A 22,751-nucleotide genomic window follows, 5' to 3' on the forward strand; every position below is an offset into this window, starting at 1 on the left:
GTCTCAAGCAAGACTGAAAACTACAGTCGTCAAAGGAACTGAATTACCTACCTACCTGAAAGGTAAAGTGAGTTCACATGTGACACAATTGCGGAAAAACACTAAAACAAAACACAAAAATAAAACTAATAACAAAACATCCAAAACAATATAACACTAACAAAACAAAAACAATACTAACAAGAAATTGTAACAAAACAAAGTACGCAGGAACAAGAACAAGCAGCACCTTAGATTCCCTCCACAATTTGTTCCCTAGCCAAATAGTGGAGAAATTCTGCAACCACTGGCCGTTCAGCCCGGTCCTTCCAGTTTTGACTGATGTCAAGCGTTGCTCCAATAGTATCCAGTCGACAAATTAGTGTGGTGTGCTCCAGGTTGTATTTGGTGCACTCAAACAACACATGGGAGGCATCATCCTGCACCCTACACTGTAGACACAGACCTGAATCGACCAGGCTGAACCCAGCCAGTCTACCCCTGAAGGCCATTGACCAGTAAGAAATTGAGTTACGTACTTGTTAGGGGAAACCCATTAGGCGCCCTGCAAGCTTCTAATGTCTGGGAAGAGATCGTGCGTATATCCCCCATCAACAGTCTCATCCCATTTAGTCTACCATAAATCACAATCATGTTACTCAATATTCTGAAACTTTTCGGAAGTCAACTCACCCAACTTCCTAAGCAACATACTGCTCCTGTCTCTCAAGAGCTAGAATATCAACCAGTTTCAATCTTGCAATCTCTAAGACCGTGAAACAGTTCGATAACTACCCACTACTGTTAATTGTAATAGTTGTTGGGTCCTCAATAATACATCTCTGTAACTATTGAATCTCATCCTATCCACCCAATCTGGTGCAGCATACAACATAATTGCTTCGCACAAGCTCTTGTACAGGATGCTTAAGGTCCTAAAACTGAGATCCCAATTTGGATTGACCACACGTCAGATCCCAAAAAAGGCACTACAGGCCTGTTCTGCGACATATTGAAGATGCCTCTTGAAGTGAAATTTCTCATTAAGATACACCTGAGATACTTCTGAATCTGAGTGTACTTAATTCAATGGCCTGATATTAATACTCGAACTTGCCGATTCTCTGCCAAACAGCCTTTGAAGACCATCATTGTGGTCTTCTCTGAGCTGAAAGTCACTTTGTATTGATGAGCCCACAGCTCAAGCACCCTGCATGCACAAGTGGCCTTGAACTTGACCTACCTTTGTGAGGATCCTTCGACCAGTAGGATCCCGTTGTCCGTATAGACCACAACAAGACACCCACTGGACAACCTCAGCCTCAAAAGAGTCAAACTCTAACACCCACAAGAGAAGACCCAACACAATCAATGCATTCAGGACAACCCTTAGACAGTGTCTTCCGTACTTCATAGCTGCCCTTGTGGAGCAACACATCCTGGTGATTGAAATAACTTTTCAACACTTGCTGTTCCTTGTCAGTGCATCCTCACCTGTGTAATTGGAAAATGGTAGAGGGCCACCACAGATTGTTAAATGTGCTGGAAACGTCTAGGAAGATCCCCAAGACATATTCTGCTTCACTGGCCAATACCACACTCATAAGTACTGTTGTCACTTCTTATGAGAGTGGAATAGTAAAGACAGGGAAAAAACCATTATATTAAAAAAGACTGGCTGAAGAAAGAAGTACTCATAACCATGTAGAAAAATGTTATTTGTCAAGCTTTTGTGAATCTTTCAACATTACATATAAAACTTGGTTTGATGAAACATTTTTCAAAGCAATGCATCGTAATGGCCAATGTTTCTTTTTAGAATTTTCTTACACTTGAGCAAGTTTCCCATGAACAGCAAACAAAAAACAAAGCAGGAATAATTATTGTACCACAGATATGTAACAATGAAAGATTTGGATTTTGAATGAATCTAAGAAATCAGCATGGGTATTATCTAAAAATTTTGTTAAATCATTCTTGGGCAAAAAAAGACTGAAAATTATGTAATTGGATGAGTGAACTTCTGTAAAACTATAAAAAACTGAGAAGCAATATGTAGGCTTACCATATTCTTTTGGGTCCACCCAGGACACATTTTTGAAATGACTAAAAAGTCTTAACATTTTCTTTTTTTTATTGTCTTCAGTCACTTGAATGGTTTGATGCAGTTCTCCAAGATACCCTGTCTAGTGTCAGTTGTTTCATTTCAATATTCCCCCTACATCCTACATCCCTAACAATTTGTTTTATTACTGCAAACGTTGCCTTCCTGCACAATTTTTTTCTTTCTACCTGTCCCTCAATATTAAAGCGACTATTCTAGGAGATAAGTCTGTCCCTTCTTTTAACTATATTTTTCCAACTGCTTCTCTCTTCTTCAATTTATCACTTTATCCACACATCTGATTTTTAACATTCTCCTATAGTACCACATTTCAAAAGCTTCTAATCTTTTCTTCTCAGATACTCCAATTGTCCAAGTTTCACTTCCATATAAAACTACACTTCAAACATATACTTTCAAAAATATTTTCCTGATGTTTAAATTAATTTTTGATGTAAGCTAATTATATTTTTGACTGAAAGCTCGTTTTGCCTGTGCAACGCGGCATTTTATATCACTCCTGCTTTATCCATCTTTAGTAATTCTACTTCCCAAATAACAAAATTCTTCTACCTCCATAATCTTTTCTCTTCCTATTTTTATATTCAGTGGTCCATCTATATTATTTCTACTACACTTCATTACTTTAGTTTTGTTCTTGTTCATTTTTATGCTGTAGTTCTTGCGTAAGACTTCATTCAAGCCGTTCATTATTTCTTCTAAATCTTTTTTACTCTCAGCTAAAATTACTACATTATCAGCAAACTGTAGCATCTTTATCTTTTCACCTTGCACTGTTACTCTGAATCTAAATTGTTCTTTAACATCATTAACTGCTAGTTCTATGCAAAGATTAAAAACATAGGGAACATTAAAAACATGTTCCCTATGAACATGTATAGGGAATAGGTATAGGGAACATCCTTGTTGGACTCCCTTTTTTATTACTGTTTCTTTCTTAAGTTCTTCAATTAATACTGTGGCAGTATGGTTCCTATAAATGTTAGCAATTGTTCGTCTTTCAGTATACTTGAACCCTAATTTTTTTTAAATGCTGAACATTTTATTCCAGTCTATGTTATCAAATGCCTATTCTAAGTCTATAAATGTATGTTGGTTTGTTTTTCTTTAATCTTCATTCTACTATTAATCTGAATGCTAAGATCTCTTCCCTTGTCTCTATACTTTTCCTGAAACTAAATTGGACTTCTCCTAACACTTCTTCCACTCTCCTCTCAATTCTTCTGTACAGAATTCTAGTTAAGATTTTTGATGCACGAGTACTTAAGCTAATTATTCTGTATGCTTCACATTTATCTGCTCCTGATTTCTTTGGTATCATGACAATAACACTCTTTTTGAAGTCTCCCCTTTTTTGTAAATATCACAGCAGTTTGTATAATCTATCTATTGCTTCCTCACCTGCATTATGCAGTAATTCTGCAGGTATCCTGTCTATCCCAGGAGCCTTTCTACAATTCAAATCTTTTAATGCTCTCTTAAATTCAGATCTCAGTGTTGTAACTCCCTTTTCATCCTCTTTGACCTCCTCTTTTTCCTCTGTAACACCAGTTTCTAACTCATTTCCTTCATATAACTCCTCAATATATTCCACCCACCTATGCCTTTTCTTTTGTATTATAGATTGGTTTACCATCTTTGTTTAATAAATTATTAGATTTTAATTTATGTACCACAAAATTCTCCTTAACTTTCCTGTACATTCCGTCTATTTTACCAATGGTCATTTCTCTTTCCACTTCTGAACACTTTTTTTAATCCACTCTTCTTCTGCTAATTTTCACTTCCTGTTTATAGAATCCTTAAGTTCCTTTTACCTTCTTAATCGCTAGCATTCTTATACTTTCTCTGTTCATCCATCAGCTCCAATATATCTTTTGATATCCAAGGTTTTCTACCAGTTTTCTTTGTTCCACCTGAGTTTGCTACTGCTGATTTAATAATTTCCTTTTTAACATTCTCTCATTCTTCTTCTATATTTTCCACCTTACCTTTTCTACTCAGACCTCTTGCAATGTCCTCCTCAGAAATCTTCTTTACCTTCTCTTCCTTAAGCTTCTCTAAATTCCACCAATTCATCTACCATATACAAATCTAATATACAAATACTAGAGTACCATATACAAATTTTGAAAACAGTTCACTTTCTAGATTTTCAAAAAAATCAAATAATTTTGGGCATTTGTTACAAGATAAGAAGTTTGTTTTTAGGTCATCAAAAATGTAAAGAATTCTTTCTATTGCAGGTAACAAACTAAGGAACCTTGTGCTGCTATGTGATAATACTTTTTTGTAATCTGTTTCCACAAATTCACAAACTCTTTAAGTTTCGTTACTCTTACTGTATATAAGTGAAAATATTTATAAATTTTTAAAACAATAACTTCTATGTGCAGGGGTAGAGAATCACATGCTGTTTGTACTGAATTGTGTACAATGTGGGCTGAACACCAGTTCCTAAAATAAATCTATCTAAACCACTTTGAACTTTTCTGAAAACATTTTCATTCCCCTTTCTCTTCACACCACACTGTTACTGTTATCAGCAGTATAACAAACCAACTTTTCTTCAAGTGTGCATTTTTTTACACACTGAAAAAAATACAGAGTAAAAATTTGTGGAGTTTCAGCTAACACTTCATCGAAATTTAAAAGTTTAACTTGAATTCCCTCCTCCAGACTGAAATATCTTGCAACAATTGGAACAAGTTTTACTTCACCTCTGTTTGAGCTATCCATTGTTACTGTTACATAATTAATGTTTTTCAAAGAACGCAACACATTATCAAATATAAATGGTGAAATAACATTAACAATAGTAATTGCCTTAGTTTTAATTTTAGCAGATGAAAATTTTGGGTCATATAACTTTTTAACCAGTTTAGATGTGCAGTCTGGTCAGAGTTGGTGTCTAGCTGTGTGGTATGAAAATGTAGCTTCTTTAGCAGCACACGGTTATTGTTATTCCTATCTTTGGTTTTAAAAAGATCTCTTGTGTTTGCTGAAGCAGTAGCATCAGTAGCACTCCTATGTTTAGCTGTTTTCACATGGTCTTCAATCACACTTTCCTTTATGTGCAACAGAAAATTCTTTAGTACATAGTGTTCAATAAACACGTTCATTGTTACTGTCATTACACAATTTCAAAAATTTGTATTCCTGTTGCAGGTTAACATTAAATCCACATTTTTTTTTGCATTTCTAAACGATGAAACAAAAAACGAATAGAGATAAAAATAATCAAAAACGTAAGATGATTTACTTCACACACGAAAACAACATAAACACACTGCCCCTGTTGTGCCAAATGACTACGCAAAAAGTTATGGCGACACCGGTTTCCACGCCTCCGTCAAAATTGACATCAGCGGTTGCTCCAAGGTCGGCTGAGAGATGCATGGTTGTAAGAGAATGTTTAAAAACGCGATGTCGAACATAGGTCTAAAAATAAAAGAAATCCTCGCCAGTCATAAAATTCTCAAACCCCGGACATTTTTACAACCACGGACAGCACTAAAAAACCAGAACTTTCCGGGCTAATCCTGGACATATGGTAAGCCTAGCGATATGTCTAAAAAAAAAACACAACTTCATTTACATTTGGACTTTTTGCCACCTAATCTTGGTTACATAAATAATGAGCATGGTGAATACTTTCACATTCATCAGCATATATCAATGATGGAAACATGCTGTAAGTGAAAATGGAGCCCAAACATGCTTGCCAATTACTGCTGGAGACTGAAAAGGAACATACCAGAGGTAAATACAGAAAAAACTCAGACATTATATCACATAATATACTATATAATTCCCTAAAAATACAAAAATGTCTTAGTAAAAATGTTTTAGTAACGTGGATTTAACGTACGCCCACATGACTTCCTTGTATGCCTATTAAATTACATATAAACATCTGTTTTAAATGAAAAGTATATAAAATTTTATTTTATTAATAACTTCTGATATTTTTACATATTTTCTTTTTTTTATTATTTTCAAATCTTACATTTATTATTTATCTTAATTTTTTTACAATCAGAGGATAATAATTATTAATAATTCAATATATTTAAATTTAAAAAAAAAGTTAAAAAAGAGGAGATGAAGTCTGATTCGAACCGATGTGCCCTTCTAAGATCCAAATATTTCATTGATTAAAATTTTATTTGGCTATAACTCTGGAAGCAATGAAAATAAATACAATGATATAACACTTATGATATATCGTTGAAAAGCTCTCAATGAGGGCTTATTAATGCAGTTATGAAAAAGTCCAAAATCCAAATTTCTTGGGGATTTTGGGCTTTTAGGACACTTTTGGTTCAGTCGATTGCAATCAAAAATGGAGGTGCACAACTGGATGTTACAACAGTCCTAAATCCAAAATTTAAACATCCTACGACTAATTATTTTTTAGTTACGCGAGAAACATACGTACGTATGTGCGTACGTACAGACGTCACACCGAAACTAGTCAAAATGGATTCAGGAATGGTCAAAATGCATATTTCCGTTGAAATCTGATAACGGAATTTTTTTGAGATCACAAAACTTCCTTTACTTCGCGCAAGGAGGTAAAATGCACATGTGTGATTTTAAATGGAGAATATATTAAGCGGATATATGAAATAAAAAGTAATTTGAATTTTGATGTCCATGAAGAACTGTTAAAAAAAATTATTAAATTTTTTTTTAATTTATCATTAGCAATCTGTTAAGATGAAGTAAAACTATCTGATGTATGTAAAGTTTTTATAACACACCCTAAAATGTGCTGGATCGTAAGTCTGGATGCTATGTTATTATAATGATTTTACAAAACATTGGAAAATTGAAAAGATCTACTATTGTTAATGAAAAGGGAGTATGCTTCATAAATCACAGAGGGAAAAAATAAACTGTGCTGTCATAAGCAAAAGGGGAAATTTTTATAAAAACATAAACTTTAGAAGTAATCTTTTCTGATGATCAGCTTCCCCTGTTTGTCAAGAATTAGGAGAATTTTAATAATTAATGAAAATAGATATTATCAAAATAAGAATGTTGGATTTATATAAATTCAGAAGAGTGCATAAAAACAATTCTAATTAAGGATTTATTAAAAGAAGTATTTTTTTAATATTTAATCCAATGCTTGTGGATTTATTAATGAAACATTGAAATATGGTTTGTAGCTAGATTTTTTTTTTTGCTGAAATCAGTTTTGAGTTCTGTAATATTGTTTTAAGTTAATTGTCCATAATATCTGTTTTTATGATGATTGTTTTTGGTATGAAACTTTATTGGTGGATTTAAGATAACTATGACTGTTATGCCTACCATATAGAAATAGTCACTGGATGGCAAAATTTTAAAAATAAATTTATCTTGTGTAGACTAGATGAGTAAACCTGCAATAGATTCGAAGTATTTCTATTTCTCCTTTATCTCATCACATTCTACTAATAAAAGAAGTATATGGAATCTTGAAATAAACACATAAAAAATTTTAGAAATGTGGGAATAACGCAGTTGGATATTTGGAAGCAAAATAAGTTATTGGTAATAAATTAGAAGAGAATTTTGCATTTTTAAAATTGTGAAGTATATTTGGAGCTACAAAACTTCTCTACTGTTCTATATGAGTACTTTGGTGCATGTATAGATTTTATTAAATTATTTTCATGGGCAAGTAACATATTAATTAAGTAATTTTTTCTTTTAATAATGTAAAAAACTTATTTTACCTGTATGGACATGCCATAAATGTGTTCCAGCTTGTGATGCTCTAAATTTATATTGAAATGTTGTATGAGCAGGTATTGGACACTGAGTAATCATGGACACACCATCCATATATGGAGACTCTTTTTGAGGCTGACCTCTCCAATGAACTGCAATTCCTTGACCAGGAATTTTATTTGTAACATCAACTACTAATATATCGTTCTCACATACCTGTAAATACAAAGAACCAGAATTAAAAAAGAGCCATTAATTAAGGTATAATGATGAGGTATGATGATTAAGGTAATATGATGACTGATCTCAATGTATATGAAAATTTTTCAAATTGTTACTATTAATATTATTCAAAAATATATTTATATTGAAAGGTGTTTTTTCTCATTCTAGAACATTTATATTTGCCTCCATCAACAACTGCTATAAGACTAAGTGAAAAAGCTGATGAAATATTTTTATCTTTGTTTATAAAATCAATCAGTCTCATTATATGTAATTAAATAATTACTTTTGAAAGCTACTTCACAACTCTGCTTGAAGAAAAATTCATTTAATATTTATTGTTACCTAAGGTACATGAATTGGAAAAGTAGGAAATTGTAGTTAGGCATTTGTAGGGAGAAGTCTGGATGATCCAATGGTTGGTCTAGTGGTGAACTTGTCATCGCAAATCAGCTGATTTTGAAGTCAAGAGTTCTAAGGTTCAAATCCTAGTAAAGGCAAGTTACTTTTATATGGATTTGAATACTAGATCGTGGATACCAGTGTTTTTTGGTGGTTGAGTTTCAATTAACTACACATTTCAAGAATGGTAGATCTGAGACTGTACAAGATTACAGTTCATTTACATTCATACATATCATCCTCATTTATCTTCTTAAGTAATACCTTATGGTGATTCTGGAGGCTAAATAGAAAAAAAAAGTCTGGATGCTAACACGTTATTTTTATTTACCTGTAAGGTAACATTTACTCTTCAAGTATTTTATTTTATTTTTTTAACGTACTGTAAATCTAAGGAAATACCCCTTAGGTCACATTTTGGTTCAAAATATACAAACACTATTTACAGAAACATACAAATTATAAAAAAATACAATAAATTTAAAATAAAATATATTGAATGATAAATAAATGATACCATGATTATAAATTATATACAACAATATAAATATGTCAATAATTTACAAAAGGATTCAGTCAGTCAAGGAATTCTCCACTGAATAATAGTTGCCTTTAAGAGATTCTCCTTTAATAAGTTTCTAAAACTTTATTTTTAGTTTAATTTCTTGTATTATCCTGAATGTGAATAAGAATGGATACTAGTGCAAAGTTGGGATTTTCTCAGTTATGAAATTATGTTTTGAATAATTAATACTACATTTTTGTCATGTATTGTGTTAGTACTGGGGGAACTAACAAAATTTTATATTTAAAAAATGAAAATGATTGATTTCCTTTGATTTTCTTCTGGATACAAAAGATGCAATATGTATCAGAATATAATACAACTTTTAATGCAAAATATAATACAAAGCAGAGTAAGAGCAACTATAATAGATAATTTGTAATTTTTTTAAATTAAATAGGTTCATTAAATTATCTAAGATAAGATAGATTTTATTGAAATCTTTCATCATCATAAAAATGTGCTGATATTATGTTAATGTATGATCAATCATTATACCCTGAAATATGGCAGATTCATAAATAACAATCCCTCTGTTAAATTATGAGCGATTTTTCCTAGTCTGTAATAAAAAACTTATCTGATTGCTCTTTTTTCTACTTAGATTTAGCCTGTAATTTTACTTTGAAATTATACATCGATTTAAGAACATTTATGAAAGAGTTTTATAAAAAATAACTAAAAACAAGCAAAATAAATTTGTGGTATTATAAATGAAGTTAAAAAAATTTCAAAAATTTCCTTTACATTGGCCTCTTAGTTGATATTGTCAAATGCCACTTTAACATCCACAAAGAAACAATATAACTTGTTATCCAACTTTTCCTAAACAGTTGAATCATGTTTGTAAATTAAAAATCTATACTAGAGTATCCTTTTCAAAAGTTGGTTTGGTATTCATTTAACACATTATTTCTCTTTACCCAATTTTGTAATCATTCCAAGATTCTAATCATTCCTGTAAAAAGCTTTGAAAGAGAGTTCTTAAATTACATTCCCTAAAATTGCCCACAACACTTCTGTCACTTTATTTTGGGCAAAGGAAAAATAATGGCTTCTGTAAATGAACTCAGACACTTTACCACATTTCCATATAGTATTAACAAATGTAGTACTAAATTTAGAAAACTTTCTGGTGCTTGTTTAAAAAATTTATTATTTCCTCATTAAGACCAGGCACCTTATTATTTTTTTTGCTTTTCTAAGAGCCAATAATAGCTCATTACTTGTTGCAGCTTTATTCATACCCAAGTTTTCAGTCTACAACATAGGATATAATGTATGATTAAATTAACTCCTCTTTTTAAGCAGCCTACCACCAAGATCATGTTTGAAAGTGTTTTATAAAAAAGAATAAGCGATTAATTAAAATGGAGTTATCAAAAGTGAAGTTTACTAGTTTTTCCATTACACATTGAGGGATGTCATATACATATAAAAAGTCCTAGGATGAGCAAAAAACCACCACATTTTATACACCACAGTTAAATCTTCTCTTTTACTCATCATACTACTAGTTTCATATTTATCTTTTTAATTTTTTTTTGGAATTGTACACCATAATTTATTCCTTTATACATACTTATCAGCCACAGCACTTTGATGCTGATGTTTGTTTAATTTATATTTTACAAAATTAAAATTATGTTACCTCTTTTGTATGATAATTATAAACAAATTATAATTATCTGGGTTCAAATCCCAGTCAAGTATGGGATTTTTCAAATGCTACAAAATTTCATTTCCATATTCCCATGTATCAGCTTCTTTGTGAGCTTCTGCGTTGAATTAATTCATCAAGAAAAAAATGTTTTCCAGGAGTAATATGTTAGTATAAAAAAATGTATCACCAATAATACAATGCATTAAGGGAAAGTTATTTCAACTAAAAAAAATCATGTTGTAACAAGGATTACAGCAGATGCAATTTAACAGTGTTTGGCCTATGTAGACAGATATCAATGAATAACATTTGAAGGTGAAGAATTTGTACGTTCATGTTATTTAATTTTATTAAATGGGATTGTATTGAAGATTAATTATCTATTTCTTTTAGAGGACTTTCATTTTACCATTGAGTAAGTTTCTCTACAAAGTTAAAAAATATCTAATCCTTTCTACCTTAAATTAATGTAATTTATTATTTTTTCTATTTTTAATTAAAAAAAAAAAAAAAAAAAAAAAAAAATAGGTTGGTGTTAAGCTATAAGTGATGCCTAATTAGCAGTAAGTTATAATTGATATCATCTTCACCTAATAATTATTACTAATTATATTAAAACTGGATTACTGAGCGATTTAAGGAGAGCATTTGATTATTTTAGTATAAATATATATTTATTTCAAAATTAAAGTTTTATATATTAATATATGGGTACTGTAATTAGATATTAAAATAAACTCTGGTCAAAAGAGCTTTTTCATTAAAATCTGAGGTGAAAGTGTCAGTAATAAGTGACACTTTACATTCCAAAAGATAAATATCAATAATTAATTATGGCTCATTATTCTTGCTTCAAAAAATGATTTTTGATTATTGCAATATTATTCTTGTTAATTATACTTATGGATGACAAAAATTTTCTTATGAAAGGTTTTAACAAATAATTATTATATAAGCTAATAATGAATTCCGTAAAAGAATATTGTTAAGTGATTCACTGTAAACAGCATTACTACAAATGTTTCTAAATTAAACTACATATATTTCTAAATTAGATATTTAACCATGTTATCTATCTTTGAAATTAAGGAATTTTAATCTGAAAAACAGATTATCCAAATTATTTTTCACAATTGTTTTTGTAGGCAATTATTTTCAAATTCAAAAAAATATCCTGTCAGTTTATATTTCAAATTAAAAGGTTTTCTTTCAAATTAATGAAATGTTTTTCTTTCAAAAGCCTTTCGGAGTTAATTATTTTCCCCTTTTTCGGATAGCATTATAGATCTTTTACTATCTAAAATATTATGAAACACCTTAAATATGTAATCATGTTTTGTTTTTTTACTTGTAAAAATAAGGAAAAAACAAAGTTTTCTTCCTGGATATGTACTATAAATGTGTACCTAGGTGTGAAACTTTAAATTTAATATGACCTTGGTATATTTGTGGTTTGTAGGAATGGCTTTATCCACGGACTTGACCTAGGGAATATCTTTGTCTCCATTACAAGAACAAACAATAAAAACAATTATAAAAATTAAAAAATTGCCAAAAAATAAAAAATAAATAAATAAATTGAACTAGACAATAAATCAAAGTAAAAAAAAAAGAAAACAAAGTTTGGAAGTAAAGGAATAAACATCGTTATCCAGTATTTAATTAAATAAAATAATGGGTGACCAATCAACTTTCAGACAGTTTTAATTTGTTTAAATATATTTTTCATGCTGTAGAGCAGGTATTTAAGATTGTCTAATGATTTAAGTTCTCACCAGGTCTTACATCAATTAGAAAATTTTGTCCTTCAACGAAAATATTTAAATGCAGTTGGGAGGCTCTTTAATACGGAATTATTACTGTTCACAGCTCTTTAATGTAGGCCAGCTACTATTCAGAGCCTCCTGGATCTTATTTAAACAAATTAAAACTGTCTGAAAGTTGATTGATCACTCATTGTTTTATTTAATTAAATGCATAATGATGTTTAATCCTATATTTTCATATCTTGTTTTCTTTTTTTTAGTTTGATTTGTTGTTATTTTTTAGTTCAATTTATTTATTTTTTTAAATTTTTATAATTTAATACTTTTTAGTGATCATCGAGAAAAATTCACAATTCAAAAAAATTTGGATATAATGTATTTAATGTACTGAGCCAAATGGAGAAACTAAACATCTCGATTTATTTATTTAATTGGGTTACACCAATCTAAACTTACATTTTTCTCAAGTGATTGAGTTCCTCAAGAGACTTTTGATGCTGATTATACAGCAATTTTCTGGGATCCAAACAACTAATGACTAAACTCTCCGATTGTCTCATGCAACTCAATGCTACATAGGCCTGGCCCTTGGCAAAGATGTGACTGCTCAGATCTACAACAGCTCTATCTAGGGTAGCCCTTGTAGTTTATGTACCATCACATCATAGCACAACATTAGTGGCAGCATACACAGCTCCACTTTGCTCTGTCCACCTAAAGCATCAAATTTGATAATAGTGGGCTTGATCCTCAATCTGATGCTGATGGTATTACCTCTAATCGTACTGTCATCAAACTCTACAAAGACTATTTGTGGGAGCTTGCCGGGCTCAAGCTGGTCTGGGCATAGGCCACTCGATTTTTCTGAGTATATCAGTTAATCTTTGTTCTGGTTTGGTTCCATCGTGATTTTGTATTATACTAGCAAATATCACGTTTGAATTTTGAAAATTGGATGATTGTTTGCAGAGACATAATAAGAGTATACTATTGCACCTCCCAAAATAGTCCCCCAGGGCATCCCATTTGTTACCAGTTGGCAATGATTGGTCTAGTCTCGCACAAATTTCTTGCATCACTTCACCACTCTAACCTCACATGCAGTCCCCACAGGAAGCCTATTATTATTGAACGGGTTTTTTATTTAAGAAATAAAAACATGGAGGTTATAGTAACTCCATAATATTTATATTATGAATATGGCAACTACCTGAATCGCAGGTCCTGGTAACTGTCGGTTAGCTGATAACACATGACGTGATGAACCATCAGCTGTAAGGCAAGCATGTCTATCACAGTCAGTTAAATTGTTTGGACAATCTCCACACCAACTATAACACAATAAAAAGACTAAATTTAACATCGTATAATGTTAAAATATTATTTTTAAGTAGCTGTTTAAAAAAAAACTTTAAAAAATATAAGTCTGAAAAAAGATAGAGAAAATAGACTGATAATTGAGTGAGCAAAAAATTGTAGGAGTCACTGGAAGAAGTTAAAAAAAAATAATAAGTATAAAAGAGGCATTTGTATAAATTTCAAAGAAGCTAAGTAACAGAATTCTCTACTGAAATATATGGAAAGGAAAAAAGTAAAATACAGGAAAAATGTATAGATTACATAAAAATTGAGGATGTGGTTGAAGAACTAAAAGGATGAAAGGTTAGTACCCTTTGGCAGTCACTTATACCTGTTAAAAAAGTCATTTAAATTTTGTGAACAGTAAAATATATTTGTTAAAACACTGCACAGTTGATATCTTACCATTAACATTAGTTCTACTATGTATTACAATGTTAAGGTTTGCATTTTACTCAAATAAAATATTTTATATCTTTGAAGGTTCTACTTACAATCATAAAGAATTTATACAGTATTATGTTACCTCTTTTACAATTTTTGAAGAGAAGTGGATTAGTTCTGATCTAATAACCAATGAGAAAATATTTCCATCACATAAAATTACTTAAAGCAGCATAACAGGAAGAAGGTATATGGTATTTGATATTAGGTAGAATAGGTATATTACCAAAAATAAAGTCTAAATTATTTATCAATATTCACTAAACTTTCTGAACTATTAAGCTAAAAAATAAAAATGAACAATTATTTTATTATCAATTAATTAACAGTGTTTAGCCCTGAAAATTTGTTAGATATATTATGTATATATGTGTGTGTATAGTCATTAGCCTGAATTCTTGTTAAACAGAGCCTACACGAGGAATAAGTTACAATTATTAAAAAGCATTATTTTAACCTACAACTATTGCATTAAAGTAGCACTAAAACCATGAAGCATTACAGTAATAAATATTTAATTTGTGCTAAAAATTTATATTCTTTCATTTTTTGGCAGTTGCTTAGGCTAGGTTACAATTTTATTTACAGTTAAAGATTTTAATTTTACTGATAAGCACCTTAGTCACTCGTTTGGCTTTTTGTATAATGCTTAGATAGGAAACAAACTTCCTGAATAGTTAATGGAAAAAGTAACCACCTCATTGAGACTTAATAAAATAGCAACTACTTTACTACATGATATAAGCATGATGCTGCAGATGGAACCAGGATGGAGGCTGACATAATTTCATGGCTATCCAAGGTAGTCAGGGTGAAAGATAAGGATACTATGAGAGTAAAGGAAGGGGAGACAATTCATTTGTAGAAGCAATCCGCCTGATTTGAATAGGATTAGGGTAGTAGACCGTCTTGTGCAGGATAATCGAAGACAGGAAATCATTAATCACTTACTTATATTCATAGCTAGAAAAGGCAGTATTAATTAATAATAAAGTCTAAGTTAATAATAGTTTATAATCTTAGTAACTAAATTATTAATGAGTTTATAGCCTGATTTAACTGATACGAATCAAATAATTATTGCAATAAAAGCACAATTGTTTATTATAGAAATTTGAATGAAATTACAATGTAAAGATAATTTAATTAATAACAAAACTTAGTATTATAACACTTAACTATTCTCACATTCTGTTCAAACAAACCAATCTTTCTCTACCCTTCCATCATAACTATTTGTAATTGATTTATATTGCAACAAGACCGGTATAGCTGGCCTAAGTAACGGATTCCTAGCAATTATTATGAAAGTATAATAATTGGAGAATCCGGAAAGGGACAAAAAGGAGAACCGTTTTTTTGAAGAATACGTCCGTTTAACAATCGTCCTTTGTTATACTGCTAGCTGACAAACAATAAACACTTGTTGTATGGTGAGAAGAGACCAAGTTTGGAATTTATGGAAACAAAAGCCTCGGTCAACTGTTATAACGCTTCGACTTGGGTACGGTCGAACAGGTAAAGAGGCTAGCAGTGTAAATAGCCCAGTAAGACCAGCTAAGAGAAAGAGTTCTACTAGAATCAGTCTGCAAGACGTTACGGCGTCATTCCCGCAAGGGCAGTTCTGCGAGGAGTTGAGTGAGAAGAGTTGTGTGGGTTCGGCGGAATTCTGCGAACCAGTCCAGCGAGACGTTACAACGACAGTCCAATGAGGAGAGCCACACAGGTGTGAGTTTGCGAGACGTCAGTCCAGCCAGGAGAGTCTTGAATCCAGTTCGATACGAGTAAGATGACACCACGAGTAATTCCAGTAAACAAGAAATACTAACGGTGAGTTACAGTAAAACTATAAGTGCATAAGCGAAAGAAATAATGCAATAAATTTCATTCATAAACTGTTAGGGTAGACAGCAAAGGTATTTGCAAGTGAACACTATACGATTGTTTGTTAATTAGAGATTAGTGGTTAAAAAGGGTTAAGACTAGCGGTGTCTTTTGTTACTGGGTCAGAATTCTAGTTTTCTATTTATCTAGCTGGAATAAATTCCGAACGATTATTTATTTTGAACTCTGTCCTGTGTGTAATCTGTATTTATTATTTACTATTGACGTGTAATATCTTAATTGTTATTCATTGTTGTTTACGTTACGTATTATGCTCTGTTTTTACACCTAGTTTACTGTTTTGATTATGTTATGTATTATGCCATGTAGTACGTTATGTATTAATTGTTTGATTTGTTATTATTGACATTTAATAGTAGTAGTGTTATCCTGATTATTATTGTGGTTGTAATTATTATATTAATATTTGTGTATTTACTATTTTTTATTAACTGTTTTATTATTGTCACTTATTATTATTGTATTTATCACTATTGTTATTATTATTAATTTGTCTGGTTGTAATTACAAACATTTTAAACCAATAAACTGTAATTATATAAATATTCTAAATTGTCAACCTCTCAATATCCCGATCGAGCCACGAAACACACGCGACAATAAAATAGGCAACTGAGTGTGCACAATAGCATAGTGAAATATGTCTGTTTATCAACAAATTGTTACTACTGCAAAATTAAATATATTTTATGAAATAAATATTTTATAAAATAAATAAATCTAAACCTAAAGTTCCAACATGGAAGTGAACTTACCGAAATAAATAAATGAATAGGAATAGTTTTCATAATCTTAAATGTGTCATTTATGCTAACTGTTGCGGGTAACATGTAAGCAGAAACAACAATTTTCCAGATGTATGAAAAATACAGTTTAATCCACACGGATTTAAATTCAGGAAAATCCTTTATTATTGAACTAAATTTTTAGAAATGTTCAAATTCATGCAGTTATATGTATATCAACTGTTATAAAATAAAGAAAAATAGGATATATAATGCTTAGATTTAATTACTTACCTTCCCAAAATTTGATGAGCCTCTAAAGAAAGTTTAACTCTACATATCATCGGCCAATCTAATTCGTGACACGGGCGTTCACAGTTTGCATGATAAAGTTCTGCAAAAAATAGTTAAGGATTTATTTAATACATCTATTATAATTCTTCTTTTATTAGTTCAAAGCCTTTTGTTTACATATCTAACCTAATGTACAAGAACTATAATTGACAAATATTTCTGTAGCAACACGCTGGCAGCTAAACAATTCCTAAATTTATTTTTATTTAAAAAAAATTCTCCTACACCATGTTTACATAATTCATAAGCCTGAAGTTTTACTTCTAAATGCTAGAGCCGGTTGTTATAGAACTCATAAGAGGTGGCAAAAAGGTTGTACAAGGCTAAAATTTATGGCTTTGGATAAGAGCAAATTCAGCAGTGCTAGAATATTTTTGTTTTGAATATCTGAGAGAAATAATAGTTAATTTGGAGTTAAAACATAAAGAATGTTAACAGAGGGGTGAATGTAAGATTATTTAACTATTTGAAAAAAAATTGTTTATAAGACATTTCTTTATAAATACAAGTATGAGACAATTTTCTTCCAGATCTTTTTGCATTTTTTATTTAGTTTATTTAATGGAGGTATTTTTTTGTGATATATCAAAAATAATATATCATATTTGTGTTTCATTTTGTTCTTTTAATATTTTGTTTTGTCAATTTTAGTCATAATCAAACATCTTTTTTTTGTTATGAAAGAGCAGGCATCAACAACTGTGGTAACTGTTGATAGCCTGGTGAATATCGGTAGCGTATATTTCTTCTGTCCGTGTGTATGTGACTGAACTCTTCCTAAACGGCTGGACTGATTTTTATGAAATTTTGTGTGTGTGATAAGTTGATTCGAGAATGGTTTAGATTCACAATCTGATCCGATAGAAAATGTTTTTTTAATTTATTTATGTGTTGTTGTTGATCTTGAGATGGTTAATGTTCACAATTGGATCCGGTAGGCAGCGCTGGGATCGCGTTTTAGACATTTTTAAAAAAATTTTTGGCATATCAGTCAGACCCGGTAGTTGGTGCTGCGATCGGATTCTAGGAAATTTTTTTATTTTGTTGCTTTTTCGCATATCAGTTACTTGCGTCTTTAAAATAACGGTTTTAAGTGTAACTAAAAAATATACATTGTGTAAATTTGTAAGGTGCAGTATTGAAGTGAATATTTTACATGAATTTTAATGATGTATACACGTGCATTCAATTACAATCAACTTAACCTACAAATTTAAATTGCCAGTTTTCATTTGATTCTATGCAGCTTATGAAGTATTGAATGAAGCTTTTTGAAAATAAAAATGCAAGTTTGTAAAACAAATTATAATATTTATATAATTAAAGTATAAGGTACTTATAATAATTATAGTTTAAAAAGTATTTTTTAAAAAAACTAAGTTATAATTTTTGTAGCTGGTTAATTTTATAAAAATTTTTTTTAAATTTACAATTATCTAAAATTTGGTATAATAGATGTTAAAATAAATAATGAGAAAAATGATAAATATTTCTACAAAAATTTAATCTATGTTGTTTTTTTACAGTGCTTTAATTTTTTTTTATTAATTCATTAATTAACATATCATATGGTTATGAAACTTCAAAATTATTAAATAAAAAAAATGTAGGAGGTACATTTTTAGAATGATCTTAAGTGAAAATTAGCACTAATGTGGATGAAAATCTGTTAATTACACTAATTATTAATTTTACGACGTTTCGATTTTTTAGTTCAATTTTCATCATATTTAGTGAAAATAAATATTAACCGTACTGCACATAATTAATCAATAAACCCATTACAATATTACAACAATCAAAACTGTAATAGTCATATTAATGAAATTTCGTCCACATTCCTGCTAATTTTAACTTAAATAAGTTATTTATATTTATGTGTTGTATATTTATTACAGAATGATGCCACGTCAGGACAACGTCTGTCGGGTCCGCTAGTATATATATATATATATATATATATATATATTTAGCGAGTCTATAACCATTTTTTTTATTAATAAATTATTTTGTTAAATATTTCCTCCAGACAAATTTCTATACTGTGCTTTTCTTATAACTTATATATTTACAACATGCGTGTAACTACTTGAATCTGGGAAAGTTTGTCTGATTATTATTGTTATCCTGTCTAATTTTTATTAAAACAAAAGAATATATAACAAACAAAATTGAAATGACTTATTTTGAGGCTATAATTAAAATTAAATAAATACAAGTATAATCTTGGGTTATTACTGTACATTATTTTATATGTATTTAATAAATATAATTAATGGTTATATTAAAATGTTATTATTATATTTATTTATTTCCTTTTAATTGTAATTCTTTAAACTATTTACTTGCTACCATTAATTTTAATAAATATATACCTTTTTGATAATAGTACATTATTATATTATTTATAAATGATTGTAAACAACAATCCTACCTGCGATTAAAATGTAATAAACTCACCGATAAGAATAAATGAAAGAAATATACAAGTTCAAGAGATAAAATTCTTTTAACACCAACTGATACGTTGTGGCAGGTCATAGCCAAAAGGTGTTTATTAGTAATATCCTTTTTTAAAAGTAGGTCATTGTGATCTTGTATTAAAAGAAAGTAATGAGAAAACATTACCATAAAAATAAATCAGTTAGTTTTTAATAACTAAAATTCACTTAATTAGCTAATAAATATGTCGTATACTTTACCTCTACATAGATATTATTAATCAACTCTAGACATCAGTAAATAGGTTAAAAAATCTCAAAAGAAAAGGGTTCATAAATGTTTTCAAAAAAATAATCTGAAACGAGATATGCATTTTGATAACTAAAAAAAAATCATCATTATTGATTCTGGGTACTTGTAATTAGTAAATAAAAAGATAAAATTTTAAATAAATGTTCACAATAAAACAAATAATAAATAAATAAAACAGAAGGGATCCACTGTTCATGAACATTGAACATTCAAACGTGGCAGAGGGTGCACGTAAACACCCTCGTTTAGAAACCTCCGATTCGCCGCAAGCGAAGAGGAAAAAAAGTAAAGAATCTGATAGGATAATGAAAGATGCTGATAGGATCAGTAAAGAATTAAAGAAAAGTCTATTTGGTTATAGCGCACCAAAGCCAAGATTTTTAATTATTACAAGGGAGAATGGAAACTTTCAAAAAGTTAGTCCATTCCTTATCGCAAGAGAAGTTACAAATTGTGCTGGTGGTCCTGTCAAGGATATTCGTAAAACTTTTAATGGATTGCATGTCGAAACCATCAACGACATGCAAAGCCAGAAAGTTTTGGCGTTGAAGAAGATCGGTGAATTTGCGGTCTCTGTCCAACCGCATAGCACACTGAACTCATCCAGAGGAGTTGTTGTCTGTCGCGATCTTCTTAATTGTACAGAAGAAGAAATTGTACAAGAAATGTCAAGTCAGGGAGTAACTCAATGTCGCAGACTGACTATGAGAAGAAATGGTGAGATTCTTCCTTCGGCCTCGCATGTTTTGACATTTAATAGGCCGAATCTTCCTGAAAAGGTACGAGCTGGCATCCATCGGCTTGATGTACGAGCTTTCATCCCGCAGCCGATGAGATGTTTTAAGTGTCAACGATTCGGACACACAGCAGCAAGATGTGAAGCGCAGGAAATATGTATATGTGGAGAGAAAACACATGAGGGTTACCCATGTAAAGACCCTCCAACCTGCGTTAACTGTAAAGGGCATCACAATTGTCGTTCAAGAAACTGCCCTACATATAAATTAGAAACAGCAATTCAGGAAGTTAAAACGCTTCAGAAGGTAAGCTATCCTGAAGCAAAGAAGATTGTTAATAAGCGTACACCACGACCATCGACTTCTTATGCAGAAGCAGCGGCTGCCCCTTCCACATCTAAAATTAATGTGGAGCAGTTGCTTAACACGATGGCACCAAGTCTTGCGACGATGATTGAAAGAATCATTGATTCAAAGATTGAGTCGACTCATCAGAGAAAACAAAGTAAAGATGAGAAGGCTCATCCCCGGACTGACGCCGTTGACATGAGAGACACACCAGCGCCGTTTAAAAAACCAGCTAAATCTGCGATTGTAAAATCACCAACTTGTGTAAGAATTAAAAATCTTGAATTATCTGACAAAGAGAAACAGATCGCTCCGTCGTGTAGTCACAAATCCCAAGAAATTGTGACAAGAAAACCTGAATCTGCGGAAACAGAGGTGCAAGTTATTATAGAAAAAGCACCAGGCGCAGATGAAATAAAACCTGTACCAATAGAGCCTCCCAAAGCGCAAAGACCAGCTTCGGTGAGAGCATCTATTTCAGCCGAACCCAGTACTGCAGTAGACATAGAGTCCGGCTCATCCGCCGCGGAGACATCATCGCACATTAATTTAGATTCTTTAGCAAAGATGCTAACAGTGCCGGCGAAAGTCTCATCAACTGACGTCAGCCGAAGAACGTCACTGGCATCCGAAATAGAGGAAGACGATGCCATGTCTGAGGCCTCAGATACGCTGTCATCAGAGGTTGAGGCCGTCAGAAGAATGGAGAAACGTAAAAAAGGTTGGCCGAAAGGAAAGCCTAGAAAGTAATTTTATTGGATCAGAAGTTATAAGAAAAGTAAAATTTTGATCATTTTTTGACACATGAAATTGTGAAATTTTGAACCCTTTTTTAATTTTTTTTTGAAGTGGGATGGGGCTAATGACCAAAGTAGTCGATGCCCCTAAAAACCTCAAAAAAAAAAAAAATAAATAAATAAATAAATAAAAAAATGAACACGCACAAAATATTACAAAAAAAATTATTTCTAACCACATTTATGGAAGAATAAAAATAATGAAGAAAGAGATATTAACTTCTTAATCTTAAAGGTAATGATAATAAGAGTTATTTTTTTTCTAGTGAATTAATTTGCCATTGAAGCTTGTACATGGGAATATGAAAATGGACATTTTGAACTAATTATTATCTATTTATATAATAATAATTGGAAATAAAGAGTAAATAAAAAAAAAAAAAAAAACATTATAAATAAAACAAATTAAAATAGATATGGTTATATTAAGTTGACTAATTTCTACTAATGATGTTTGATGACAAACAAAATGGAATTCCAGTTTCAGTTTTTAATTTTTTCGTAAAAAATTCTTGATTATTTCTTTATACTACTTAATTTTAATATCCAGTTAACGATAAAATTCTATTTTATAAAAAAGCTAGAATACAAACCTCCATATTGGATTCTTTATTAAATTATACCAACTCGTCTATTGAAAAAATTATAAGGATATTATCTTTCAGGATAAACAAAGGAAAGTGTATTCTTTAGACAGGAAGCGGCCAAAGGGAGTCGCTTATATTAAACTAGCATCTCTCCGTCGCGGCTTCGCCCGCGCTATATGGTTACTTGCGTTTCACGTCGCGATCAATTTTTGTTTTTATTTTATGCTTTTTCAGTCAAGTAAACCGGAGACTGGAGTCAGTCGCATCGCACAGTCAGTAACAGTGGCGCAGT

At 30.8% G+C, this 22,751-nt stretch overlaps 1 protein-coding gene across 1 annotated transcript in view; it reads right to left on the bottom strand.

The window, feature by feature from the left end:
• The window catches only part of LOC142322692 (uncharacterized), a 46,394-nt gene extending 23,923 nt beyond the window's left edge, over positions 1-22,471 (bottom strand). The window contains 5 exon segments of the mRNA XM_075361772.1: positions 7,834-8,044; positions 13,660-13,780; positions 17,177-17,276; positions 20,206-20,284; positions 22,466-22,471. Coding sequence (XP_075217887.1) covers positions 7,834-8,044; positions 13,660-13,780; positions 17,177-17,276; positions 20,206-20,284; positions 22,466-22,471 — 517 coding nt within the window.
• Between the last annotated feature and the right edge of the window lie 280 nt (positions 22,472-22,751).

The sequence above is a fragment of the Lycorma delicatula genome, chromosome 4 (genome assembly GCF_047948215.1).
Source record: "Lycorma delicatula isolate Av1 chromosome 4, ASM4794821v1, whole genome shotgun sequence".
NCBI classification, from domain to species: domain Eukaryota; kingdom Metazoa; phylum Arthropoda; class Insecta; order Hemiptera; family Fulgoridae; genus Lycorma; species Lycorma delicatula.